At 53.9% G+C, this 16408-nt stretch overlaps 1 protein-coding gene across 2 annotated transcripts; it reads left to right on the plus strand.

Moving 5' to 3' along the window:
• The first annotated feature begins 8517 nt into the window (after positions 1 to 8517).
• SPARC (secreted protein acidic and cysteine rich) lies at positions 8518 to 11721 on the plus strand. Of its 2 annotated transcripts, none has more exons than XM_009948103.2 (9): positions 8518 to 8574; positions 8792 to 8854; positions 9024 to 9105; positions 9524 to 9645; positions 9893 to 10013; positions 10179 to 10312; positions 10485 to 10633; positions 11342 to 11490; positions 11693 to 11721. In XM_009948103.2, the coding sequence occupies exons 1-9, from the start codon at positions 8518 to 8520 to the stop codon at positions 11719 to 11721; spliced, it is 906 nt and encodes a 301-aa protein (XP_009946405.1). The 2 variants fall into 2 exon arrangements, with proteins under 2 accessions (XP_009946405.1, XP_009946406.1); XM_009948104.2 differs by having other exon boundaries at positions 8792 to 8842; positions 9021 to 9105.
• Positions 11722 to 16408: the final 4687 nt, after the last annotated feature.

The following is a 16408-nucleotide window of genomic DNA, read 5'->3' on the forward strand; positions in this document are numbered from 1 at the left end:
AAATCCCTGTTATAATTATCTTCCTGGCACTGTCATTTGTCTAAGCCCTTAGAAGAGGGCTTAGCTTCAGGCTACAGTAAAGAGCAATAAGCAATTGCCACGTTGTCAGTTAGAAAAGTTGTGGTTTCTTTTCTCTTCATTTTTTTTTCCTCCCTAAAATTTTTTCCAGATGTCTCTTTTTTTTTTTTTTTTTTTTTTTTCCCTTAAGAGAAGTACCAGCAGCTGTATCATTTCAATGCGAGCCGTGACTAATCCAGCACAGAGAGCATTCAACGAGCATTCAACTCTTTGGGGTGTGAATCAAGCAAGTGAAACTCGGGCTTAGGGGACGTGTGACTTCTGGAGCCAAACTGGACCTACGAGCAGCACTGAGCTGCACGTAGGTACTATGGGCACTTGTGGTGGGAGTAGAAGATGCTCCAGATGCCACAGGTTGCTGTGTTAGAAGGACCCATGGGGTCTTAGGCACCATCACAAAGCTGGCCTCCACACGGACCCAAGACAGTTGTGTGGGGTATTTATGGATGTCTCTGAGAGTGATATCAATGTCCATATATCAATGCCCAGGGATGGCTTTTGAGCGGTGTGTAGCCAAGTAAAGAAGTGGGTGAAGAAGGCTTTCTTCTCTTCTTCTTTGCCAACAGCCTCCCAAGCTGCCTGATCACAGAGATCGACACTCTGGCGGGGAGTGATGATGGTTTCTCTTGGCCCCTTCCCTTCCCTTTCCCCTCCCCTTTCCCTTTCTGTTTTGTTTATTTTTTGTTTCTTGCTGGCCATATGGATGTTTAGTCTTACATCTGCTTCTTTCACATGTGGCAGAAGTGCTGCGAGGCCGGACAAGGACTGAGCTGATAAAGAATCACAAACTATGAAGTAAAGGCATCCTACAGAGCAAGCAGCCAGCACAGCCCAGCAGGTCAGAACAGGCCAGTTCCCATGTTGACATCTCAATCCTCAGCAACATCAGTGGCAAGAGTTAAGCACCCAGGCCCGTGTCTCAGCCCCTCTCAAAGATAGCATGTAATCATGAGGAACAAACCCAAACCCCAGGCAGCCAAGACAAAACATGGTGTTGCATCTCCTCACGGTCTTGTGTGTCCTTCACCCAGCATCCACAATCAGACTGCTGGTGCCCAGATGACTTGTCCTCAGTCCTGCTGGCTACATCAGCCAGCAGCCCCTGGAGAGTAACCTTGCACCGCCCTGGATAGGGTAAGGGTTGGTGCCACAGATGGATCACAAGCTGCTGGACTATCTGCAATGCTCAGGACAGCCCTGTATGTCATGGAGACACCGTTCAGGGATGCCCAAATTCCAGCAACTTGAGAGTTTCTCTTTTTGGCTGTTGGTTTCACTTTGTAATGCAGCACCATGTCCATGCTGGTGCATAAAGGCTGGTTCTGCCAGGAGAGCAGATGAACCTTAAATGCTCTCAGTGATGGTGAGATGCAGGGAGAGAGGAGTTGGGTTTTTACCCTGAGCTTAGAGAGGAACAGATGGGAAAAGTAAGCTCCAAACAACTTTGTTGTCTGGCTGCCTCTCACTGGGCAGCTGCTCCAGCTGAATTGTGATCTATAAGGTCAAAATACTTAGTGATGCCTGAAGAGACCATCCGGTTCAACTGACTGGCAATTTTGGCTGTGGGTTTTGCTCCATCAGACCAGATCTGCTGGATGATAGCCACAGCAGAGAGACTGATCTGCCGAGGGTCACATCTACCAGCTCAGCATTTCTCTGCCTACTTGGAGCGTATTTCAGACTCTCCACATTCTCTGGATCATTCTTTCCCCCCCCCCCCCCCCCCCGCTCCCTGCAAGGCAGTCCCCGTGTTAGGAGAGAGGATGGAGGAGTGAGGACTCTCCTGCCTTCCTCTGCATCCCTCTGAGGGTGGGAAACACCAGCTCAGGGACTGAACTACCCCGTTGTGAAATGACAGCATTTAACACTTTAATTGCAGTAGGCCAAGGTGCTGGGAGGTACACAAACCAGCGAGATGAGAATCCTCCCTGCTCCCCCCGTGCTGCTAGTCCGAGAGAGCCAGAGAACTGACAAACTCATTGCAGCAGTACAGGCAGCTGCTGTGACAATCGCTCTGCTGGGAGGGCTGCGCCGGGGGCTGATCTGTCCCTACGAGAGACCCTCCCTTGATCTCCAGCCCTGCTTGATTTCTCTGGTCTATCCTTTGGAGCCAGGCTGTGCCTCAGCCCTTCTTTCGGGCGGGTGGGACTGCCCACTGGGGAGAGAGGGAGAGGAAGAGACCGATTTGGAAAGATAGCGAGGAGGAGGAGGAGGAGGAGAGGCAGCGGGAAACCCAGCCCACCCTTTGCCTTCCTCCTGCCTCCTTCTAAAACCTGCAGATTCCTCCAGCCCGTCCAAGAGCCTGAAGTTTCCTCAGCCCTGCTGCCAGGACTGCGAGGTACGGCCCGAGAGCTTCGCGTTTGCCTTTGCTGTGCTGTTTCTCCCGGCATGGGGGTCCCGGTAGCGCCACTCGCGGGGGTCCCCGCCCGGGAGCTGCTCCCCCAGCCCGTGGGTGCGCCCGGTGCTCGGCGATGCATCACTCGACGTGGGGAGGTGGGCGCTCCTCACCCCGAGTGATGCTTTCACAGACCTCTCCTGGCTCCTTCACTCTCTCCTCTTCGCAGCATCTCTGCTCCTCAGCTGAGCCTGTTACTGCATTTCACTGCCATGTCACTTGCTTTAACACTTTGGTGGCATCTGAGTGTAAAGGTTTAACCCGCCCTAAGCTTTCTCTCTCCTCCCTTTTTCCCCTCTGGGTTTTCAGCTATGGGGTATTTCCTTAGCGAGATGCGTGAGACCAGTTTCTGGGCACATCAAACCAGCCTGCAGAGCAAATCAGATCTAGTTACAAACCAGTCCCGATCACACCCAGCCTGAGGCGCGTTGGCAGGTGATGTTTTACTCACCAGAATATCTAGAGGAAGAACAAAAGAGCTGTCGACTTCATTTCAGCATTTTTGTTTTTTCAGTACAGCCGCTCTTATTTCTCCTAAAAAAAAAAAAAAAAAAAAAAAAAAAAAAAAAAAGACACTTGGCTTTTTGTTCCAAGCAGACTTTGAAACCGCTTCAAGTGCTGCTGCCCTGGTTTGCTTAACTCCAGCTGATCAACTGCTAGAGAGACAGAGGTTGCAGAAGGGAAGGAACAAAGCTCTTTAGGGTTTGGTTGGGTTTTTTTTTTTTTTTGGTTGGTTGGTTGGGGGTTTTTTAAGTTTTAAGAACCTGGGCTCAGTCAAGCACAACTTTAGGTCCACACAGAAGAGCCGAGGGTTTGTTTCCTTTAAAGGCAGCTGCTGTCCTCGCCGTCCCGGTGACGTGCGTGGCAGATTAACTCTGCTCTTTGTGTCCCTCCGCTAAGAAAACTCCACTGTGTTGCATCCAGCCAAGAAAAGGAAACTTAACAGGATGGGGGCTGAATTCCCACCCCAACCGAAAGGCAACAGTTTTAAGTTGGAGGGAAGTTAGGGGCACCAGGAAGGTCGCCAGTACTCCGAGCCCGCAGTTACCACGAATCTGAAACATCCCAAAAACTCAGCAACCCTCCAAAAGTCAAACGTAAACCGCAGCCGTTTGTTAGAGTCGATCAGGCGAGTTTTAAGTGGAAATAAAAGGCTGTTGCGTTCTGCGCAGCAGCTAAAGCCAAGCTATTGTCTGCCACATAGGCAGAAGCAGGGATGCGGGCGGTGCTGGGAGGGGGAAGAGGAGAAATAAACTTTTCAAACTTTTTTGCAAGCCCCTCCTTCCACAGCCTTCTGCTCTTCCATGACTCAGCCCCAGAGGAATGTCGGCTCCCATGGAAACCCTTTCTGGGTCCTCGGGTCGGAGGGATGTCGGGGCTGTTATCGCTGGAGCGGCTGTGGCAGGGCGAGTCCAGGGGAATGCTTTGAAGGCGGTTTGGGTTTTTGCAGAATATTTAGCGGACAGTTTTTTCTCTGCCTCCTTTGTGGAGCTGTGCGAGATCAGCTCGCTGTCCCCCCCCGGGAGCCAGAGGGACCACTTGGACCCGGCACAGAAGCAGCCAGGCTGCTTTTGGCACTGCCCCATGTCCAGTCCACACAAAAGAAAAAGCTCAGGCAGGACAGCAAAATGCTGTATCGCCTGTCCTTCCGACTGAGGTCTGCAAAGGGCTCATCGGTGAACCGCTGCTTGCAGCCCTGGTCTCATCCATGCACTTTACTTAGTACTAATTTAATTGTTTCCCACCATGGATGTGATTTTTAACGGAGACAAACTATGACGGCTTCAAGCCAGCACACAACGATAGTGGCGCATGGGTTCTTGCCCTTATATCAATAGTCCCTGTCAGATCTTTAGCAGGGGGGTTGGACTAAATGATCTCCAGAGGTCCCTTCCGACCCTACCACTCCGTGGTCTGGAGCATTTGTAAGTGCAAACAGAGCTATTCAACCCCCTGCAAGAGGAATAGGTTAATACAGCATTGTGGTGTAGATGTGTCTTTAGTGACTCTGCATGGACAGATATGGTAGATATTATTTTTTTCCTGTGCTTTACTTGGAGTGTGTAAGTGTGTGCATGAGCTCAAGGGCATTTCACTGCCATCTAAACCTGGCTTGGCTTTCTGGCCCTGCATGCTGCCGGTGAGGGGACTGGGCAGGTGGCAGAACGAGGCTGGCTTCTGCCCGTTCCTCTGCTCCTGCCCTGCTCCCCCAGGACCCAGTGCAGCTGCAGCAGGTCTGGGCGAGCCAGCACCCCCAGCAGCACAGCCTGGACACGCAGGGACCTGTTCAGCAAGGAGCTTTATGGGGACTCATGCAAACAACTCCGACTTCAAACTGAATTTTAGCCCAGGAGTGGCTGGCTGAATAAAGCTCAGAGGGTCTTGCTTACACAGAGAGGTCAGGGCCAGACAGCGGGGTCGCAGCCCTGGTGTTGTGTCTCTGTGGTGGCCACACTTGGTCACCCATCTGCACCTTGAAAACTATGGCCCATGGTGGGGTTTGCAAGCAGAAGCTTTTCCTGGGCCGGTCCTGCCTACCTTCAGCCTGAGGTACTGGGGCATGTCAGACCCTGCAGAGCTTTGGAAGAGCAAGGGGCAAATGGAGGGTGGGTGCAGCAGACCCTGCTGCTCGGGCTGGCTGCCTCCCACGTGGCCAGGCTGGGGTGCAGGTGGGGAGCTGAGACACGGGAGGGCTTTTGCCCCACAACGTTCCTGCTCTCCACTGCTGGCCATGGGAGGTGGCAGCGGGCCCCTCGCCTGGGTTAGCGGTGGAGGCAGCTGGGGTTATCCCAGTGGCTTCAGGGAGGAGCTGTCAAAGTGGCCATGCAGAGGCTCCTCCCCACGCTAACGTGGCATCCCGAAGGGCTTATGCAACCCTGGTCAGGGCCAGCACCACGTGGGCCACCCTCCATCACCCATGGAGCCTCCTCCAGAGGCTGCACCCACTTGGTCCTTGTCCTGCCCGAGCCCACAAAGTCCCCCAGGCTGGGTGGGAGGAGGGACCAGCAGAACCCAGTGGCACAGTCTCTCCTCCGTACATCACTGTGGGATATTTTCCCCAGTAGGAGAATCTTCTGATGGTGCTACAGGATTGGAAAGAGGGTGGTAAAGAGTTTGCCAGAGTAGCCTGCTTTGAACTGATGGAGGTGCTGAGAGTCAGTCTCAGACCTCTCTACACACCATGGCTCTCCTGTTAGGGCTGTGTCTGCAAAATGCAACAAGCAGTTGGCACTGAGGGATAGCCTGGGCCTGCTAGAAAGCTGAACCATTGAGAGAGGTTTATGGGAGCCACAAAACTCTGTTTAGACAGTGACTGGGAGCTGAAGTCACCACTTAGGATGCAAGTGGGGTCAAGCGTTAGAAAGGCAGTGCGGGCCATAGGTCCTGCAGCCCATGGGTGCCAGGCTGTCTGTAGCAGTCAGGAGGGCAGGTCCAAGGAGGGGGTGGTGACCTTGGAGGCTTCTCTTATATTATATTCAGCAGCCCTGTGTGTGCCTACGATGTGCTGGTTTCCAGCATCTTACAAAGCGCAGGCTAAAATCTGTTTCTCAGTCCTGTTTTCCCTGCCCAAAATGACCCCCTGCTGCACCCCGTTGCTCTGCCCCTCACGCTGTTCTCTGCCCTCCATTGGGCTCTTGCAGAGCAGTGCCAGGCATTCCCAGGGCAGGGCCCCTCACAGGGATCCCCCCAAGCCCCTCTAGCTGGGGGATGGGTGCTGAGCTCACGATATGGCCCAGCTGCCAGCTCCAAAGAGGATCCTCATGGACAGCAGGGCCATGGTAGGTCCGCAAGGAGGGAGACTTGCACCATGGGCCAGGCCCTTCTGCCAGAGCAGCTCTATCCGCAGGACTCCCGAGACGTTATTTCAGGACTTTTGGCCACCAGGCACTCAGGAAAGACCATGCCTTTGCAAAACAGACGCTACAATGTCCTCCGTGGACAGGCTCTGCCTCCAGGAAGATGTTTTTCAAACAAACTTTTCCCATCTCTGGTGCGAAACAGCTCTGCAGAGCTTGTTTGCTCAGACTCTTTCATACTCCTTCTTCTTCCAAATACAACACTGGCAGCTCTGACTGTCTGCTGGCTCCTAGCAAGCATGTAATTCCCTGACCCAAGCTTACTGCATGCCCAGACTTTGAAATTCAGGGATTTTTTAGGGGCTTGGGGAAATTATCTGAGATGGCCTTGGTCTGGGTTTGGGTTCTTCTTAATGCCATCTTCCACATGTACATGCACTGCCCTCTCCTCCAGGCTGGACACTGCTGTGTTTCTGCCTAAGGAGCATCACTGAACCTCTGAGCATCTTCCAAAGCAAACAAGCCCCTTGGGAGAAGCCCAGGAGGAGCCTTTACAAGCCAAGGGATGGCAGCAAGGGAGGAGATGACCAGATTCACTGGTACTTTTCCACCTCCCCCCTCCCCCAAACTGCCCCTCCAGAAATGAAGAACCAGTGATCTCTCCTGGCAAATGCCGGGAGAGCTCTCAGCAGCCTCCAGAGCAAATAAAGGCGAGGGGAAGGGACGGCATGTACTGAGCAGGAGGGGAGGGAGCTGCTCAGTTGCAGTCTTGCCAGAGCAAACAGGCTCATCCACCCCCACCCGCAGCCCCTCTCCCACAGGTTCTCCATCCCACCGTGGCAGCTGTCCCCAACCCTCCCAGACCTCCAACATCCCTGGAAGCTGCCTTCCATGCCCTGACACCTATTTTGCAGGTGCACCCCACCGGGGCTGGGTGAGGTGCTGAGATTGGAAGGAAGATTTCAGCCTCTGCGTGGCCAAACCTTGTTAAATTAGGAGGCACAGTCCAGGTCCAGCCTGGCTGGTGCCCTGGCAGCTGCTGTGCACAAGGAGGAAGGGAAGGGATGCACTGGCAAATCAGATATCCATCCATGCTCGCTGGGAGAGAAGAGACGACACCTTCTTCAACACCTTCTGTCCCAGCAAAGCCATCCGCCCGCCCAGTGGGCTGCAATGCCCCGGCCACGCAGGTGGAGCGGAGGAGGGCAAGCGGAAGGGAGGCAGCGGAAGTCTTGGCAGGGGGACAAGTCCCCTCGCTGGCAGGAGACAAACTGGGGGTGTTTCGCTCTCCTGGCAGGCAGAAGGGAGCAGGCAGCCCTCGCTGTCAGCAGTGGGATGCCACTGGCATATTAAGCGACCAGCTGAGCTCCTCTCTGCCCTCACACAGACGGGCTCAATCCTGCCAAACAGGAACTGGGGGGGACAAGGACAGGGTGATTTCACCAGCTGCACTCTCCTTCTGGCTTGCATCGTGGCCGGTATTAGCTGGGCTGCCTGCCTTAATCGTCCTACAGAGTCCCTGCAACAACCCAGATCAGGAGGGTGGAAAGGGCTCATCCTCCTGGAGCTCATCACCCAGCAGGACACAACCCCAAAGCACCTTGGATCTCTCAAACCCAGTTTGGGGACCCTGAGGTCTGAGCAGGAAAGTGTAGTAGAGACCCCAACATCTGGGAGTGCTGGGGATGGGGGACTGCTCCCTGATACCCCTAGAGATGTCTGTGTCCATGTGGGAAGGGGTTTTCTAAAGGATTTAATTCTCAGGTGCCCTGTCTCACCATCTCTCTGTTATCTCTTTCCTTCCTCCACTTTCATTTTTCCTCTGATTGACAAATAAAATGGTAGAGAGTTTCATTGCTTGTACCTGGGGCTCATATCAGGGGCTTTTAACATGAAAAAATCTTCTTTTCGTCCAAAAAAATTCCTGTTAAAGGAAGGGGAACTGCCATTTTGACTGCAATTTTTCTGAAGGCATCCAGGAAAGCAACAGAAATCTAAACCTCCATCGTCTCATTTTTCAAAATCAAAAGAATTTGTCTTGGAAACATGATTTGGCTTAAGGTTTTGGCTAGAAAAGCCAGCGTGTGGGTCTATAATATTGAACAGACATGGCAGGAAACGAAGAGAACGCCCTTTTCGAAGTGTCTGACTGCCAGCCGTGAGCTCAGCTCCAGCCGAGCAGCACATAGCTGCCTCATCCTTCCTCATCCCTCCTTTTCCTCTCCTTTATTCAGGGTTCACTGAAAGATGAGGGCCTGGATTTTTTTCCTGCTCTGCCTGGCAGGCAAAGCCCTGGCAGCTCCGGTAAGTACAGGAGACAATGGAGCCTTTCTGCTGTCGGGGTTGTCCAACTGATGTATCTGATGGGGCTTTTCTTTTATAATGAATAAAACCCTGAGAGATGGGGGGCAGTGGGGGGAGAGGAAACCCAAAGGTGGCCCTACCACCTGTCCCGGTGAGTCATCCCCCCTCAGGACTATCCTCCCCACGGATCCCAGCTCATGGTCTTTTTTGCCCGCAGCAGGAGGCTCTGCCCGATGAGACGGAGGTCATCGAAGATCCCACCACAGAGGTAAGTGACTCTGCTCCTCCTCAACACCCATCCCTTGCAGCAACCATGGCTCTGGGAAGATCATCTCCAAAGCACAGGGGGGCAGGGGCAATGAGGTGGGGGGGTGCTGCTCTGCCCACTGGGAGTTGGGGCTGAGCTGTTTGTGCACCCCCACCAGAAACACTGACCTCTTTTGCAGGAGCCCGTGGGGGCTAATCCCGTCCAGGTGGAGGTGGGAGAGTTCGAGGAACCCACAGAGGATGTAGAGGAGATTGTCGCAGAGAGTAAGTCGTTCTTCCCCTGACCTCCAGCAGGCACAGACATCATCCCTTCCCTGGGTGGGGGAGCTTTAACTACCTCAAACAGTGAGGACTTCTTCGGGAAGGGCTGTAGCACAAGGACGATGCCAACCTAGATGCACACTTAAAAGCAAAAGAAAGAGGTAAATGGCCTCTTTCTAGCACTGGATTCTCTGTAACAAGAGAAAAGCCATTGTGTTGTGTGGCTACAGAAAGGAGGACAGGATTAGCCCAAGGGCCAGTGTGGGTTTCTGGAAACACTTACATCTTCTCAGTGCAGGGGGAGATGCTCTGGGCTGTCCCTGGTGAAGTCTCTGTCTTCCCTCTGTGCTGAGATGCTCCAGGCAACTCATGGGAGGTGAGGAGGGGGCAAGCTCTGACTTTGCTCCCTGCCCTCTCCCAGACCCCTGCCAGAACCACCACTGCAAGCATGGCAAGGTGTGTGAGGTGGATGACAACAACTCCCCCATGTGTGTGTGCCAGGATCCCTCCAGCTGCCCAGCCACCACTGGCGTCTTCGAGAAGGTGAGGGCAGAAGCTGCTTGATGGACCAGAGCCGGGAGGGACCCCATAGGGGACACAGCCAGAGATGGTGGGGAAGAGTCAGAGTCAGGGTGGCAGGTCCCCACCTGGCTCCAGCCGGTGGTGACCAAGGAGCCATTGTCCACCCCAGGAAACAAGTTCAACATCTCGTTTGGAGGCTCTCCCTGCTGACTCCCCAGCACAGCTGGGCTTTGCTGCCTCTCACACAGCATCTCCCCATTCTGTGCAGGTCTGTGGCACCGACAACAAGACCTATGACTCCTCCTGCCATTTCTTTGCCACCAAGTGCACCCTGGAGGGAACGAAAAAGGGACACAAGCTGCACCTGGACTACATTGGGCCTTGCAAATGTAGGTATTGCCATTCCCTTAGACAAGAGGACCCCAAACCTGAGCACAGCCCCCTTGCCCGTGGGCTGAGCGAAAGCAACAGCCCAGGCAGGATGAGGGCTGAGGTGGGAGGGTACTGGGGCTGCGTGTCCAGACACTGTACTGACCACTGTATACGGCTTCCAGTCATCCCCGCCTGCCTGGACACAGAGTTGACTGAGTTCCCCCTGCGCATGCGGGACTGGCTCAAGAACGTGCTGATCACCCTGTATGAGCGTGATGAGGACAATAACCTGCTGACCGAGAAGCAGAAGCTCAAGGTGAGGGTTTGGGGATGGGGCCTGGGAGCTCACCTTGCCAATGGAGCCAAGCACACACGCAGAGCCCATCAGACAGATGGGCTGTGGACACCCCATGTAGAGCCCCTCCTGAAGTCCCCCCTTGCACCCCAATCCTCCACTGACACAGTCTCCCCGGTCTCTCCTACGACAGGTGAAGAAGATCCATGAGAACGAGAAGCGCCTGGAGGCTGGTGACCACACTGTGGAGCTACTGGCCCGTGACTTTGAGAAGAACTACAACATGTACATCTTCCCTGTGCACTGGCAGTTCGGGCAGCTGGACCAGCACCCCATCGATGGGTGAGTGTCAGCAGAGCAGGATAGGGGTCCCTGCCAGGACCCTTTCCCGTCCAACGACCAGGGTGATTTGGTGGGAGAAGGTGTCAAGGCTGGAGATGTGACACAAGTGGGTGGCTGGTGGCAGAGGCACAGGCAAAGCCCTGTGGAGGCACAACCCCTGCACACATCTGGCAGGGCCTGGGGCAAACCAGGCTGGGGTAGAGGCAATTTTACTTTCTGCAAACAGCTCTTCTGCAGAAAGAAGGGCCCTCCCCAGCCCCAGCAGCTCCCATCTCCCTTGGGTGTGGAGTTTCTGTCTTCTCAGATTTACTGTCGCATGATAGTTCCCTAAAATATCATAGTCCAAAGGCCCCAGGATAACTTCAACAGCTGAAATAGCAGCTGCTGGCTTAGCTGTGAGCAGGAGACGGGCGTGAGAGCAACCACACACACAGACCCACGGGGTGGGGGCAGCCGGTGAGGACCCCCAGCCGCTGGCTGTTTTGTGACTAGCACAGCCGATTGCAAAAGCAGACACCAGTCCTTGACATTCATCACCCTCAGTGGCAGATACTGGGAGGCCACTGGGACAGCAGTCAAACCAGACAGAGAGCTGGGGGCAGCACCTTGCCTTGCGCTGGCCCCCACACCCGGCAGAGCATGTCCCCTCCCGTGGGAGGGCAGCTGGTGCTGGTGGGCAGCACGTTGACCGTACGGTCACCTCGGCAGGTACCTGTCCCACACCGAGCTGGCCCCCCTCCGCGCCCCACTCATCCCCATGGAGCACTGCACCACCCGCTTCTTCGAGGCTTGCGACCTGGACAACGACAAGTACATCGCCCTGGAGGAGTGGGCCAGCTGCTTCGGCATTAAGGAGCGTAAGTACTGAGTGGAGAAGGAATGGGGGCGGAGGGGACACCGAAAAGCACCCCCAAAGCCCCCACTTGGGATGAAGAAACGCATTCCCCCAGTCCTGGGGAGGGAAAAGCAGGGGAGAGCGGGGAGGGGAGGGATTGCAGGAGCAGTGGGACCCTGACAGCATCCGCCTCCTAACCTTGTCTCTCTCTTTTCCTTCCACAGAGGACATAGACAAGGATCTTGTGATCTAAACCCCCAGCTTCCTTCTCTGCTGCCAACTTTGTCTTGTTTTAACCTTCCCACTTCCTTTGGTTTTTAAACTGCTTTTGTTTTGTTTTGTTTTGTTTTTCCCTGGGAACAAGGTGCTAATATAGATCTAAACATATGTAGTAACGGTGCTAAGAGAAATAACAGTCCTCGTTCATAGCCTAATCTATTACCACTAGATTACTCACTTGGCTGTTTCCACATGCTCTTATCAGCCCTTTCTCTCTCTGACTTATCTTTACCATTGACCGACCCTGTTCCTGTCCTAAATAGCCACTCTGTCTCGGTATCCGCTCTCTGATCGACTTCTCTTAACTTCTTACTAATAGCATGTTCTTGGACACGTCAGCGTAGACATAAAGGCCTCTCAGCTGATCCACGGCCCCCAGTTACAGACTGCCAGCAAGGGAAGGCAGAGCCAGAGGATGTAGGAGTATTGGGCTTTTTGAGCAGAGCAGCTGTGGGTGACAGTGCAGGCACCCAGCTTGTGGTAGAGGGGAATGGAGAGGGGTGAGAAAGACATGGAGTGGCAGGATTTCGTTTTCCTTTTTTTTCATTCCCAGGGCTTGAATTTAACAATCATGGGACACAAAAAAAAAAAAAAAAACCCCAACAAAAAGGCCTAATCAAATGAACAAATAGGAAAGCGCACAAAAATTAAAACAAATAAAATGAAATGCATCCCATCCTGTAAAATCCCCTCGAAAAATAAAGGTTTGAAAGTGCTACGTGCTTTACCATTACTCAATGACCATACTGCTGTTGTGTTTTCTGTGCTGCAAAGGGAGACTGGGTGCTGCCGCCTGTTCCCCCGGGGTGCGCGTGGCTGACCTTGCTGTTGCGGTTCTGCTGTGGCTGAGATAAAGCTCTTGGCTCTCCCCAAATCACAGCGCCCTTGAGCACTTCCCACCTCTGCCTTGGTCATGCTTAAATTCCAGCCCTGCTCTCCCAGGGAAGCTGTATCAGGCTCAGAAGGGACATTTCTGCTCAGAAAGAGGAGTGCTTGCCACACACTCGAAGGAAAGGCTGTAATATTTTTATCCTGTTGTGGATTTTGGAGTTTAAGGAATGGGCGGGAGGGAAAGGAGAAGGTATTTGGATGTTGCTTTACAGAGAGGGTCATGGCAGGAGCAAATGGATGGTTAAGTCTCACAGGCTGAGAATTCTTTTTTTACCTCTGAATGTTCCCTGTGCCTTATATTATTAAATTCCTGCCACAGTGTGAGCAACCTGATGAGTCTCTGTAATAAAAATTACTGATTTGAAACACTGACAATAAACGAGCTTGCAATGTTCCTCTGTTTCATCCCATCCCGATGAGGGGGATCACACACGCATCACTGGCCCCATGCATGCATTCAGGGTGTCGCACAGGCACCCCAGCCCCAGGGAAAGATCTGGGCCAAGGTAAGCTGAGCTGCTTCTACCAGTCACAGCCCATCACCTCACTGTAAATGGGCTTGTTGGGGGACATTGGAAAGGTAATGTGTGGGCAGCTGGAGCTGGAGCGGTGGAGGCAGACTGGGTCACTGCAGCAGCCAGCACAGACTCTCACATGGCCCTTGTTTTCACGAGCAATAAAATCCCTGGGAAAGGTGAAAAGGCACAACAGTAGAAAAATAAACACCACCATTTGCATGGGCTAAAAATATCCGTGTTGCAAGAGCCCTGGTTAAGCTGTGATGTCCCCCTGTTAACAGCTCCTTGCTGGATGTGCTGTGCCCTGGGCAGAGCTGTAGGGTCAGATCCCACACAGGGTCACTCCCAGCTGCAGAGCCCTGGGCTGGTCCCATCGGGGACGGTCACTTTGCCAAGCTGGTCGAAGCCAGCAGGAAAGCTGGTGCCCAGAGGGGCCCGGCAAAGGTTTTTCACCCCTGCCTTGAACCCAGGACTCATTTCACTCGGCCACGCTGCTTCCTGGAGCCATTAGCCAGAGCGGGGGTTCTCGGTGGAGACACAGCAGATGCCTTCCCACCTCGGAGGCTGCCACTGTTATTTGGCAGGCCTGGCACAGCAAGGAGCATCGCTGCCCATAACCCCCCACCTGCAAGATCCAGCTGGCTGCAGCAGTCCTCAGCTGCTGAACCACCTTCGGGCCAGGAAAGCTGTCGAGAGAGGACTTGGGCAGGAGGGAGGACAGGAGGAGGTCGCCCTGTGCAAACCTGCTTTCCAGTTGCTCCTTCTCAGCCAGAAACTCCCGCTTGCACTCCTCCCCCAGGACGCAGCCACTTTCCTTCCAGCTCCAGCCCTCCCTGCTGGCATCGCTGGACAGACACAGGTACCTTCTCTCCAGTGCAAGGGAGGGCTTTCCAACCCTCCTCTCCTCTGCCTTCCCCTCTCGTGCAGGAATCGACTCTGAATCACAGCAAGCTCAGGGAAGTCAGCAGGCTCCACCAGGAGAGACGATTATCATGGCTCAGGAAGTCAGGAAGGCAGGAATGGCCATGTTCCATCCCAGGGGACGATACGCACGTTCTGGCAGTCTGACAGAGCCCAAAGGACCCAACTCGGCACTATTACAAGTTCAGCTGTCCTGGCTTTGACTGAGCATCAAAGAGAGCTCAGGATGTTGCAGCTGGGCCTCCCTTAACCCTTCAAAGGTCACAGCCTTAAGTATCAAGTTGCTGGAATTTCTCTGCCTTGGGGCAAATGCCATACATGGGGTTACATCAGGACTTGAGGAATAAGTTGGCCTTTTCAAGCTTTCAGAGCTAGACGGTCAGCAAGAGTGGAGCAGAACAGCCCTTTCCCTGTTACAGCTGAAACTGAGCCTTCCAGCGACTGCACAGCAGTAAAGAAACTCGCCTGTACTTTCCAAGTGGAATTTCTCCCTGTGGTTAGTGCTGACTGAGGACACAGTTTGCAAACTTCAAAAAAAAAAAAGAAAATAGAGAAATAACGGAGAGATCTGGATCCAAAACCAGCCTGATCCAAGCACAATCTGACCCAAGTGCCATAGTGCGTCTGCACGCAGAGGTGGTTAATTTTGCTGTAGTTACTCAGAGCAGCACCACAGAGCAGCTCACTGAGCATTAAGGTTTGTGGCTTAAAGATTCAAAATGCAGGTGATGCAAAAAGGTGGCAAGCCAGGATCACCGTGACTAGTCCGGTCAAATGCCTGGAGAAGCCTGGACTCCGAGGCTCACTGTTTGCAAGGCATAACTGCACCCGGAGATGCTTCTGCTCTAGCTAACAGTGCCACTGGAAACCCACGGGGTTAAACCCATCCTACAACATGTGTGAAGGCTGGTATTGCATACAGACTCAAGCCTCATTAGCTAAAATCCGTTCTGCAAAGGAAGATTAAGCCATATAACTGGGGCTTTGACCCATATTCAGTTGGCCCATGGTGGTGGGGCTGGTAGAGTTACTGTTCTCAGCAGTTAGGTATCTCTCACAGCAGTTCAAGCACACCCAGATTTGCTGCTGATGAGGGAAACTCATCATGACCTACTGGGTCTGGTCCAGGGTGGGTCCCCCCAGTACTTGGTGGAGATGGTGCGAGGACCACCTCCACACCGCTGCCCTGCCCTGGCTTGTCGAGCAGCTCCTGAACTTCCCATACCCACTGCAGAGCCTTCTTTTGGCTTAAACCAGTCTACTTCAAGGACGGACAAATTCAGTAAAAACAAGCCGTACCTCCAGTCAGAAAGCAAAGCCAGGGCAAAACCTTTCAGAGGCTGAATCTCCCTTAGGTTAATTCCCTGCTAAAAGACACCCCTCTGCCCCCTCCTCAGGCTGTGGGAGGCACCACCTCCTCCTCCCTCCTCTCCTCCTCCTCCTCTCCTCCTCCTCCTCCTCCTCCATCCCGGGCCGGTCTCCATCCCCCGGCGCGGCGGCAGCGGCGCGGAGCGGCCGGCGGGGGGAGCGGCAGGGCAAGGGACGGAGCGCGGCGCCGCGGGAGCGGGACGGGTGTCCCCGGCCAAAGAGGGGGGGTTTGTAGCTCCCATGCTGAGGCAGGGGCTGCCGGGGCCGGCCGGGCACAGGGCGGGAGGAGGGACCCGCTCCCGCGGACGCATCTCCCAGCCCAGGGCTTCGCCCTTCGCAGTGGAGCATCTCAGCAGCAGCGAGATGTGGCCTTGCAAAATGGAGCCCTGGTGCCTTTTGGGGTTATGGCCCCGCCACGCTTGGCCATTTCATCCCATCCCATCCCATCCCATCCCATCCCATCCCATCCCATCCCATCCCATCCCATCCCGTCCCATCCCATCCCATCCTAAGGTTGCCTGAGCTCCCCCCAGCCTTTCTGGAGCACAGACCACTTTTTAGTCTAAAGGACACATGGCTTGTATGAACCCAGGCTTTCTGTTTTGCTGATCGGCCTGCCTGTCTCAGTACCATCCCCTCTAATTTTTGAAGCTACTGGCTAGTTTTAACTAGATTTGATGGGGCATGAAACCGCAAAGACATCACATTCCTCCAGGTAGCATTGAGACAGACAGAGCGAGGACACACATACAGGAAAGTACTTCGCTGCACAGTGACGCTGAAGTCTAAGAGGAGCTGGGCTAGGTCTGCCTTTCAGATGCTTTGGTGCCAAGGTAATTGCATGGTGAGTAATTATTTGTGTCAGGGAGTATCCACTTTCTGTATTGGCCATGGAGAAGTTACATTACTTTCTACTTCATAGCCTACCGCATAAACCATGGTCATTTCCCAATTAAGCCCACT

Source organism: Leptosomus discolor, chromosome 10 (genome assembly GCF_034619465.1).
Source record: "Leptosomus discolor isolate bLepDis1 chromosome 10, bLepDis1.hap2, whole genome shotgun sequence".
NCBI lineage: Eukaryota > Metazoa > Chordata > Aves > Leptosomiformes > Leptosomidae > Leptosomus > Leptosomus discolor.

What these genes read in the sequence shown, in the direction of transcription:
- SPARC (XM_009948103.2), top strand. Translation starts at nt 8,518, where the DNA reads ATGAGGGCCTGGATTTTTTTCCTGCTCTGCCTGGCAGGCAAAGCCCTG. An exon ending in CCACTGGCGTCTTCGAGAAG is followed by an intron (nt 9,646 to 9,892) that starts GTGAGGGCAGAA and finishes CATTCTGTGCAG; the next exon opens with GTCTGTGGCACCGACAACAA. An exon ending in CCGAGAAGCAGAAGCTCAAG is followed by an intron (nt 10,313 to 10,484) that starts GTGAGGGTTTGG and finishes CTCCTACGACAG; the next exon opens with GTGAAGAAGATCCATGAGAA.